We start from the raw sequence: 11,503 nt of genomic DNA, 5'->3' as shown, positions 1-11,503 counted from the left end.
TCATCTCTCGGTCCCTGAATTGTGATCCTTAGAGCACCTCTTCACAGTCCTCCGGAAGAAGCTGTGGCAAAAAGCAGATCGCCAGCCCTCAACCACAGCCCTGCTAGGCCAAACTCTCAGGGGCGGGGGGCATATTTTCTCAGAAGTTCCCCCAAATCATTTTCAGGCTCTGTAGGGTTTGGGAGCCACTGCAATAAAATACAATAATGTCAGGAAACTCACACCAAAACTGACACCATTAACCCTTCTACGGTCCTATAGAAAGAGGTTTCTAGGGCCGGCCACCCGGGCCTTTGAGGTTGACCCTCAGTTCTCTTAGGCTGAGGAAGCTAGGAACTAAAACAAGAAAGATTGTCTGGATGTTTGTGAGCGGAACAGGCTTATTGATGCAATACATATCATGAGAACGGTGAGTACCTCTCAAACAAAACAAACAAAACAAAACAAAACAACTCACCGAGAGATCGCTAGGGTTGTCTACAACATTAAGAAACATATAATAGGCTTTTTATAAAGAGAAAAACTAGGTAGCAGAATAGAGACAGAATCGAGATACCGAAGGAACCTCTCCCCTCCCCCCAACCCACCCCATCACCAAAAAGGCAGCTGTGGCTTTCGGACACAAGACCTCAGGCTGCAAAGTTAATATTGTGTGATTAAAAACATAACAGGAGTTCCCTAGGACTGTCCTTTTGTGTTGCTATTGTGATTTTAAAAATTGTTTTCTCTTCCTGGATAAATGAACACATTCAGAAACTCCAGTCTTCCCTTCACGGCACTGGAAAAATAATAATGAAACGAGCCAAGAGCAATGATCGTCTCCTGGCCCCTGTACTACCTTATGGCTGAGCCCGCCTTACTCAGCCTGGGTTTCTAGGTCAGCGCATTGAGGAGGTGATGGGTTTGCTCAGTGCTTGTCCCACCCTGATATTCTCTAATGTGAAACCTCAGATGCTGACACAAACCTGGGCAGAGAAAGGGGAAGAGAACCCCATTTCTGAACGTCGAAGTCTTCCTGACCCAAAAGTAGTGATTTGACTCAGCACAAACCAGTGTGCTGTTGCCAGGTGCCTCCCTCTGCCTCTTAGCTGCCAGGGGCAGCTGACTCCCACCATGCTGAATGACGGTGAAGGAGAGCGTGCTGCCAGCTCTCACTGCAATCTGGTTTCCTGGTTTATACTTAGCCACAGCCTACCTAAATGGCACGGGCTTGCCCCTTAGTTCGGAGGCTCAGAAATTAATCGGCCTCTGAAAAATAATCCCTGGAGCATAGACAAAATGTACCCATTAGAAATGTCCTCTCAGCATCGTCTCCCTCCTGTTCTCTTATGCGACCCCCAAGAGGGGCAAAGTTCACCTATCCTAGTGGTGAAGCGGGGACTCTGGTTCAGAACACCTGGTTTTACTTCTAAGAGTTGAGCGATCATTGGTAACTGAGTTAACCCCTTCACGTTTCAGTTTCCTTATTGATAAAATGGGGACGAATATAATCATTAGTCATTATCATGAGAGGTGCTCTGGGACATAGAAACAGACTACTGCACTTTCAAACGGTAGGTATTGGTCACTATATAACTTGAATAGACTTATTTTATCACAAGTCCACAAACTGGGGCAGAGGCATTTACCAAGGCGGAAAGAACCCATGTTCTGAAAGTAGATTAGAGCCCAGGTGCGGAGAGCACGCTTTCAAAGACACTAGTATAGAAACATCTCCTCATCCACTAGCAAGGGCAGGGAGGGGATATCCTGTTTAATTTACAAAATGTATCTCTGCAACCTTGTTCCTCAAAATGTGGTCTGTAGACCACCCGTGTTGGAAAAACCTGGCTAAAAGGTAGATTCTTGGGCCCCAGCTCAGCTCTACTTGTCCAGATGCTCTGGGGTGATGATTCATTTGTACCCCATAAAATTTGAGAACTGCTGACCACTGTATATTGCCAGACCAATAGACCAGTAGGAATTATGTTATCTGGATCATAATATGTTCAGGAGGCGTTTGTAAAAGTATTAGCAGTGGGTCTAAAAGTATATAAATAATCTAATTCCATTTTTATTTAAACATATATATTTATACACATGGTATAGCCATGCTAAGGATAAAGGTTGGGAGCACATGCATCACAAGTAACGACTGCTGTGTCTAGCTGGTCACATAATGTGTGATTTATCTTGTTTTGTGCTTTCATATATTTTTAAATGTTCTACAATATGTTTTATTATGTAACAAGAAAAAAAAAATGTGCTTTTAAAGTAAAAGCGATGGAGCCAGATGTGCCTCTCTGAAGACTTCCTGAAATCTTACAGGATTTTGAAAAATGAAGGAAACGTAGGACTCATGTCAATGAAACCATTTCTCATTGGAGATGGTGAAACAGATCTAGAGAAGAGAAGTGACCTGCATGAGGCTGCCCGGCTGGTTAACGACTGGGCTGCGTCGGACCCCGTGTCTCCAGATTCTTGGACTAGAGGGCTCCAAAGTGCTCTGTGCTGGCCAGAAACCTGCCTTCCTTCCTTCCATGCCTGTGAGGGTGAAGGAAAGACCACAGGAAGTGCAGCGATTCCAAGGGTGGGGAAGGACCTAATAGGCTTTGCAGAGAGGACTGTGCGGCTCTCAATATTTTCTCTCTGGGAGTTAGTAGGTCATTTGCAAAAGGCATGGGAAGAGCAGCTGATGAAAAGGTCTAATAGTTTGGAAAACTGCTTAACCTTATTGCTCTATTTCTGGATTTCCACCACGGCCGAGGACGGCTGAGATCCTGACTCCCCCCCCCGCCAGAGGTTTTCCTGTTTAGGAATGCAGTGAAACCTCTGAAATCCAGAGGAATTGGGGAGAAGGCTAGCTGGACTTAAGGAATGATCTGACTACTTCCTAAAAGTATTCGGTTCTATTGTTTTCAAGGACATAGACTCTCCGATTGGGAAGGATCTTAGTCCAGCTCCCGTGTGCTTCATCCTGCAGAGAGCTTCATTCAAGCTTCCCTCGGATGCTCCCAATGAGGCTTACTATTCTGACAGAGAAACTATTTCACTCTTAGAAAAGTTTTTCCTTCACCTGAGCTGAAATCTACCCGCCTGCGAGGTTCTGCTTTTCATATAAAACTGTTCGGCCCCTCTTCCTCCAGTGTTTTCTAAATATTTGAAGGCAGTTATCGTGCACCAAATAGTCCACCTTCGCATCATTCTCTTCTTCGATAGTCAACCATTATTTTTATGACAAATGCCATTAACTTGAATTAGCCTCTAAATATATATAGAAATTCAGAGCTGAGCAAAGTCTGACAGTGCACGGGCCCCATTGTTTTACAGATCCAGGCCTCTGCACCTCACCCTGCCTCTTATTCAAGACACCAGCATTTCTCAAGTTCTTGAAAGTGCTTGGGAAGTTTGTTCTCTTAGGTATTTCAAAAATTTCTCCTTCACATTATATTTGCACTGTCAGTGAAGTAGGGATTGGTACAGAGCTAGACTTAGTGGACGTTATACTGTCAATGAAAAGTCTCATTCAAAGTGCATCGAGGCTCCTTTCTTTCTGCTGTCAGAAATCATCTCCCTTTTGCCCTGAACGATAGCTCAAAATGGAGAGCACACCCATAGGGCCGCTTAGGCCTGCCAAATTTTCCCCAAATTTCAGCTAACTGATCCTTTTAGAACTTCCCAACTTTGGAACTAAAAGTGAATTTGCCGGGATATGTTTCTGCTCTACCCTGTGCTGGTTTAAAGCTTTCATATCCTCTTTTCAGTTCGGACCGATTTTTCTGATGGAAAGACAAAGCAAAGACTCAGAGAAGCAAACTAGGCATTTCAGCGATTGGTTTCCTGTCCCAGGCCCCAGCAACTCTGCAGTCACATGTTCGGCGAGAACATTCCTCCTTGCCCCAACCCACGGCAATCTCCCTCTTCTCTCAACAAGGTATTGCGTTTCCAGTTCTTATACTTGTTCTGGCACAGATTATAAACTGCCTTGTGCTGCTTCCTGATTTGCAGGTGTGCTAGGCTCCATGGCTGCTGGACTCACATGGGCCTGGGTTCCAGTCCTGACTCCAACTAGCCATTTGGGTGGCTTTGGACGGTTACTCAACCTTTCTGAGTCTCAGTTCTCTCATTTGTTAGATGAAGGCAATTATGCTACTTGCATCAAGATGACATAAGGCCTAAAAGGTGCCTAGCACAGTCCTTAACATTTAGTAAGATTCCATAAAAGAATCTACTTAGTGTTATTAACATTATGCTACAGAAGGCAGAGAGTGAAGCCTATATTTTTCTCATACTGCGCACAGTGGGTGCTCCATAAATATCCCTCATCTGATTCTGGTCTCGGCTTCTTTTGGCAATAGGCTCATCGGAAACATTCTAAGCACCCTATAATGACAGTTCTTATTTCCAAGCTCTTTTTCCCCAGATTCCTACCCAATAATGATCTTGGTGGGGAGGCCCACCCTGTCCTGCCACTGTGCACACCTGTTGGCTTCTCAGGATAAGGTTCTCATTTGACAGAATCTGAGAACTTGCTGTCCGGGCAAAGAAGATTTTATGATGATGAGGCCAACGCTAACCTTATATAACCAACCTGTCAGCAAACAGAGGGATACTGACAAATCCCTGCCCCCCAAAAGAAACAAAGCAAAACAAAAGGAGATAGAAAGCCAGCGGTTGAGACACGCCCAAAATGCTCCTGTTTGTCAAGCCCCTTAAACTGATCAAAGTTTTTAAAGCATTCCTAAAGGGACAGGAATATGGCTAAACTCCCTTTTAGCTGGGAATCTGAATTAACATTTATATCTGAACTTTTAACTGAAATTATGTCGGACGCTCCTCTAACCAAAACAGTATATATACAACATTGTCTATTAATATTTATTGTCTATGGGACTTACAAATGAGGACAGAAAAGTTTTCAACTTCTCTCTCTCTCTCTCTCTCTTTTTTTTTTTTGACATGAAACTATGGAAAATTTCTACCTAAAGTGGCTTGAAATTCCTGATGGGTCATAAAGAGTTAAGGAACCGCCCAGCTTCCCTAAACGCTGAGAGGATCCTAGTGGACTCTTGCTGAGTAAGAGAACAATTCCTTCTTTTGTCCCTATGGAAGATTATTTATTGCCTGAATTTTCTCTTAAGAACCCCAAAGCAATAAAAACATCCACTGAAATGAATTTGTTATGTGACAGCTCCAGAGAAAAGCCTCCACAGTTGAGGGTAAGGGCAGAATTCAGTGGGCGTGTGGTGGGGAGAATATACCAGTTCTTAGAATGATAGCCGGTTCCCTGGCTGAAGCTCCATCTCTAACATCCTTGGCTTCTTACCTTGGGCGGGTCATTCCCCCTCATGGGTTTTTGGTCTCTCCCGATGTCAAATGCTTCCTATAGGCTCTCCCAAGTTCAAGATCCAGTGAGGTTACCAGGAGTGTGAAGATTAGCTGGAGAAGCTGCCTGCATCTCTGGGTGTGGGGCTCAGAGCAAAAGAAGGAGAATGCGATAACAGGTATGAAAACCCTTGGGGAAAAAAAGGAAGAGTGCTGAATGGCAGATACTCTCCAATTCGCCATGGCACGTTCCAAAGTCGTGAGCATCTAACTTTCTCCTGAGAGCTCAGTGCTCACCCAGACACCCATCACTGAGCTGACAGGAAGCAGAAGAGGCCAGCGCTTTTCTGGTTGGGGACCTTGGCTGGGGCAGAAGGGAAGAGAAAAGTGGAGTCAGCTTGATGAGCAAGTAAAATGGCAATGAACCCTGCAGGCTGATCTCCAGGCTGCCGTTGCCAAGGAGGACGATCCACTCAGTCAAACCTGGGCCAAGCTCTGGCTCAGACACATAGGCAAAAATAGAAAAGGGGTGGGAGAAGAAATGTGTTTACTTTTGTGATTTTCCCTCATGCACCTCTTAGCAGCATTATCAAATCTCCACAAACAGGCAGTAACGGCTCCCAGGCCTAGCCTCCATTGATAAACCCTCCCAAACAATTCACGTCTCACTGCCAGTTTCTGGGCAGCTGGAAAGTAAGTTCAGAAGGTAGCAGGATAGAGTGGAAGGAACGCCGGCCCAGGCTCTGTCATTAACCGGGCGAACCATGAAAAATCCCTCTTGGAGACTGTGCAAGATAAAGTGCTTACATTAGACAGAGTCTAAAAATCTGTTAGGACTTTTGAATTGTATCTGTGGTTCTCAAGCAGGGGCAATTTCACCTCTCAAAAGGTATTTGGCAATATCTGGAGACAATTTTGGTTGTCACCACTCAGGGGGTGCTATTGGCATGGAAGGGGTAGAATCCAAAGATGCTGCAGAACATTGGACAGTGCACAGGCCTTCCACCACAGAGGGTTATCTGGACCAAATAACAGTGCAGAGTCACAGGAAGAGGGGGAAAAGGAACAGAAGTAAAGAAGGAGGGTGGGGTTAAAATACTATGTCTAGGTTCATCGGTTAAGTGTTTTCCAGCTTTTCTCTCTCTGACCGATGCCTTTTCAGTTTCCCTTGGAATTATGGGGCAGAGTTTAGCAGTTTTTTCACAAAAATATCTTCCTTACCCTTCAAATGCCAAACCCTGAGGCAGCACGAAGCTCTCCACTATAAGATACAGCAGAGACATAAATATAAGCAGTTATTAAGCAAGTAGAACTGGAAGGTGGGTGGTGGGGGAGTACAGAGGGACACAATAGATGCTCATAACTCCATTTCTATGAGTCAGTGTTTCTGATGTAACAACGCAGAATAATCACCGTAAGACCAGTGAGACGAACTAGGCTGGGAGCCGGCAGATCTGATCTGGGCCCTAGTGTTAGGAGAGGTCCGGGTTGGCAATGGCAGATTCAAAGGCAAATGAAAGGGTTAAACAATGAAAGGGCATGTCACTCCTGTGCCATCCCACAGGAACTCACTGTGCACTTATTACACACAGTTTACCTGTGGTTTCCCATGGGGGAGGCAACCACACTCCAGTCAAGGGGGTTTGGAGAAACAGGTGCAATGAAGTCATGGTCAAACAATTTATTTACTGTAAACTTTAGACTTTGCTCAGGAAAACAACTGAAGCTCCCCCTGAAATCCCTGCCTACAACACCCTGTTTCAGCAAATAAGAGGAGCGGGGAGAGTCCATGTTCACAGCTGCAAGGTCCACAAGACTCCGGGTCCTCCAGGCCAAGGGTGCAGGAAGGAAGGCCTCCTTCAGATACAAATTGCCAGCAGCAATATATTACCCCTAATACTCGACCAATGAGGTAGATAGTCAGAAAAGTCATCGAAACATAGCAGCCCCAGGTCCTCTGGGACTGAAGCCCTTCAGACATAAACTTAGAAGTTCCATGCAAAGAGGAACTGAACTGTACAAGAAACAATCACTCAATTACGTTTTCTCTTTTTTACAGCTTAGAAAAATAATAATAATAAAAAAGAAAAGCAGAAGGCTATCCTTCCTCCTGCACATCTCTATACAATTTTATTCTAAATTTATTACACTCAAGTTAAATAGTCTGTTTAGTGTTTTGTTGGGGTGGAGGGATTCTTAAAAAGTAGAAAAACCGCATTAGAGCAGTGAGTCATTTGTACTACAATTCCTCCCTTGTGAATCAACGCTATCAATAGGCACAGTACCTTGACAGTTCACAAAGTCTTCTGTGCCTGGGGCATCCTCACACAGCAGTTTGCTGTCTTTCTCCTGCCCCAGGTGATATCCACTCTGCTCCCCTGCGTAGTCAGATCTGTCATTGCTGTTGGAGTAGCCATTCCCATAGGCCTTCAGAGAAGCCCTGCGCAGGCACAGCAGCTCCTGGAAGGCAATCCTGAAATCCGGGCTCCGACAGTAGATAAGGGGATTGAAGGCAGAGTTGACATAGCCCACCCAGTTTAGGAGGATGTAAACTTCCTTGGGGATGAGGTTATCCTGGATCACGTGCACAATGTTGACAATGAAGAAGGGCAGCCAGCACAGGGTGAACGTGCCCATGATGATGCCCAAAGTCTTGAGGGCTTTGTGTTCCTTCAAGCAGAACTTGGAGGACCTACGATGTCCATGCCCACTCCTCCCATCCTGCTCCATTTGGCTGAGGTTCTGGGCATGGAAGCGGCCCTCAGATTTGTCGATCTTCTGGAGTTGTCTTTTGGCAACCTGGAAGACCCTGGAGTAGACGAAGACCATGACCACCAGGGGCAGATAGAAGGACACGATGGAAGAGGCAATGGCATAAGCTTGGTTCGTGAAGAAGTCACAGCAGGTCTCCTTGGCATAGCACTTGATGGCTTTTGGGTGGGTGGCCCGGTACCAGTGCATCTGGATGGGCAAGAAGGAGGTAAGGCCTGACACGATCCACACCATCAAAATGACCACCCGGGCCTTATTCTTGGTCAGCAGGCTCTGGTACTTGAAAGGTGATGTGATGGCAAAGTAGCGATCCACTGCAATCACGCACAGGGTCTCGATGCTGGCCGTGACGCACAGCACGTCAATGGAAGTCCAAAACTCGCACCAGAAATTGCCAAAAGACCACATTTTCATGAGGATATGGCTGGCCCCAAAGGGCACCACCGCCAGGCCCATGACCAGGTCAGCACAGGCCAGGGAGGTGATAAAGTAGTTGGTGACCGTCTGCAGACGCTCGAACTTGGCAATGGCTGTGATGACTAGCACGTTTCCAAACACGATGGCCAGGACGATGAGCGACATGACGATGCCCATGCCCACCACCCACGCCTCGTCCCGTTCCTGCGCGACGTCTTGGTCCGGGGCATAGCTTCCGTTGGGCGCCAGCAAGAAGACGGTGCGATTCTCGGGTTGTCCCATGGCGCGCAGTCTGGCAGGTGAGCGCACTGGCTGCCGGCGCACTGGCCGCGCCTCAGAGGGCGGACCTCCGGCAGGGCAGTGCGGGCAGTGAGGGGACGCCTGGAAGCCTCATCCAGCGGCCGTGAGGTGGGTGTGGTGGGGGCGCGTCCTGCACACAGCTTGCGGGGTGCTCTGGGCTCGCGGAGCCTGTCGGTCCCAGCCTGCGACCTAGAGCAGCCGCCTCGGAGTGCGCGCTGCCCGTTATGTGAGCAGGACTTTAGAGGAACTGCCTCCCCGGTGACGTGCGGGAACTTTCCGCCAATGGCGCACCGGCAGCCCCAAAGGGGCGAGGCCTCCTCCCCTTTCCGCCCCTCCCCTCCCCTCTCCCGCCCCCTCCTGGGGCTGGCCCGAACGGGGCCCAGCTGCTCACGGCGGCAAGACACCACCCCTCCCGGCTCCCCTGGCTGGTCCTGGAGGGCTGGAGCCGGGGCTGGCGTGCTTACCAGTCCAATTGGGAGCTTTGGGTTCTTCTGTGGCTGCTACCTGTCCGCCTTGGGCGTCTGTGTGTCCTGAGGTCTCAGGGCAGAGGGGCAGCACACGGGCGCTCCCTCGCATTCGGAAACAGAGACGAGTGGCCAAGGAGACACGCACGGGCAGGCACACATACACCCCGACAGACATGCTCAGGCTTATAAGGAACCACAGCCACGGCACTGAGACACACCCGTCCAGCGCACCGACAAGCACCCTCACTCGCGCGCACACCGGAGCCGACAGGCGAAAAGTCACCTCTGTCCAACACAGAGACGCGGCCAGAAACACAGAAGCACCCAGAAGCAGAAAGGCATGGGCACACAAAGAAGTAAACAACACAAACGCTCACTTGGAGGCAAGCAGCGTGCCCCACCCAGGTACTCCAAATCCCATACCGATGCACCCCGGGCTATCCCTCGGCCTTTTGCCGCACGCACACGCACACGCACATGCCTGCACGCACACGCACACGCGCGCGCGCGCGCAGGCATATTCCCTTTCAAACATTTGGCAAGGCCACAGGAGGTGACTTCAACAGCTGCGATTTCCTCAGCGCTCGCTGTCAAGTACTTTCGGTGCCCTCCTTGGAAATTTGCAGACATTGAGACACAATTTCACCCTTTAGGTTTCATTTGGAGCTGGACTATGTATGCATGTGTGGGTTTTGGGACAGAGAAAAGTTGTATGCTTTAATTTTTAATTCTTAGGAGGCATCACTCTCTCATTATCTGTTGCGGAAAAAAATGCATTGAAAATGGAATAACTTTCCTTCCAATCTCAACTTTTTCAGTAATCCCATTGAAACTAGAAAAATCCTGTCTTTCATCTGCTGGGAGGTTTGTCGATCTGTTGGGCTGAGGCACTTCAAATCACCGAAGTTCTGTTGTTTATGACTTTAAAAAATGGCAATTTCATATGGCTCGGATTATTACAAATGTTAACATTAAGGAAGTTTGAAGCCACAGAAAGCAAAAGATAATTTCTCTTTAAAAAAAAAAAATTAAAACGGGCATTCAAACTAGGGTCTTTGTCTATGAAATACTATCTTTCGAATCTAGCATGTGACTTTACAATTAAAAATAAATTAAATTTCAGGGTTCGATTTCACATGTATTAGTAGTATCTTTGAAAAACTGAAAGTATTTCATGCAGTGTAACCAACATATTTTGTAGATTACATAATAACTTAACAATGGCTAACATTTATGGAACATTCTGCTATGTGCTTTTCATGCATTATTCCATTTAATCCCACAGTCCCATGGTGATGGGGGAGGGGAGGTACTATTTTTAGCTTAATTCACAAATGAGACTCAAAGAGGAATATAGCTTGCCCAGGGACACAGGGCCAGGCAGTGTCAGAAGCAGGAGATGAACCCAGGTCTGCCTGAGTCAAAAGCCCATTTTTTAATCCTTTCAACATACTGTGTCATCATATGCAGAAAGGACAGATATTACACTTGATCTTAGCCAAAAGGCGGAGAAGCGATCATATGCAGAAAGGGATGGAGCGAAGGGAAGAAGCTCTACAACTGAAATTGGAAAGCCAGGAGTCAGATCCTCCCATCTAAGACAAATCAAAAAGATGGAGCCTAATTTCCTCCGTCTCTAAATGGGGAATAAAGTGGGCTGAGTGAGAATCAAATGATACAATAATAATGTGAAAGTGCTTTTGCACATAGAAATGCCACACAAGAGTAGATTATAAATGAAATTTATGTAAGTTACTTAGTAGTTTAGAATATGTTGTTAGTCTGCTCTAATAGAACAATAAAATACTTCAGGACAAAAATAACTTTGACTTTTACTCCAAAGGCAAAGCTCAGAAACAAAATTTAACCTACACGCCTCCTTTAATTTCCTTCACACTAGTGGAAATGTGTTTGTTTTTTTTTTGCAAGACAGATGCCTTAAAAAACAAATATTTCCCGTGAAAGCCACAAATATTAATTAAGGATCTATTATGTTCACATAGTTTTCAAAATATACCCACCCTATATTTATGTTTTCCAAAATTGGCTCTGGTATGATGCATTTTAGGAAGAGGCAGTGTCTGTTATGCAACAACATTTCTTTAAATATACATCTGCCCCGAATTGTGGAACTAAGTCATTTAAGAGTTCCTTCCTGTTTGTGAAGCTATGGAATAAATAAGTATATTGTTTAACCTTCCCATAACAACAACAGCAACAAAAAGAACAAGGGAAGTCTGTTT

At 46.4% G+C, this 11,503-nt stretch overlaps 1 protein-coding gene and 1 pseudogene across 1 annotated transcript; both read right to left on the bottom strand.

Moving 5' to 3' along the window:
- Positions 1–4,923: 4,923 nt before the first annotated feature.
- ADRB2 (adrenoceptor beta 2) lies at positions 4,924–9,082 on the bottom strand. The gene has a single exon (XM_039836491.1). It carries the CDS (start codon positions 8,773–8,775, stop codon positions 7,522–7,524), a length of 1,254 nt encoding a protein of 417 aa, XP_039692425.1. The 5' UTR covers positions 8,776–9,082; the 3' UTR covers positions 4,924–7,521.
- Positions 9,083–10,631: 1,549 nt separating this feature from the next.
- Positions 10,632–10,778, bottom strand: LOC120581873 (uncharacterized; annotated as a pseudogene).
- Positions 10,779–11,503: the final 725 nt, after the last annotated feature.

This window comes from Pteropus medius, unplaced genomic scaffold (assembly GCF_902729225.1).
Source record: "Pteropus medius unplaced genomic scaffold, Ma_sr-lr_union100, whole genome shotgun sequence".
Taxonomy (NCBI): domain Eukaryota; kingdom Metazoa; phylum Chordata; class Mammalia; order Chiroptera; family Pteropodidae; genus Pteropus; species Pteropus medius.
Note: the sequence above shows the minus strand (reverse complement) of the source record. Positions and strands in the feature narration are given on the sequence as shown.

Bases quoted from the DNA above. Each gene is read 5' to 3' on its own strand.
- ADRB2 (XM_039836491.1), bottom strand. From the start codon at position 8,775: ATGGGACAACCCGAGAATCGCACCGTCTTCTTGCTGGCGCCCAACGGA.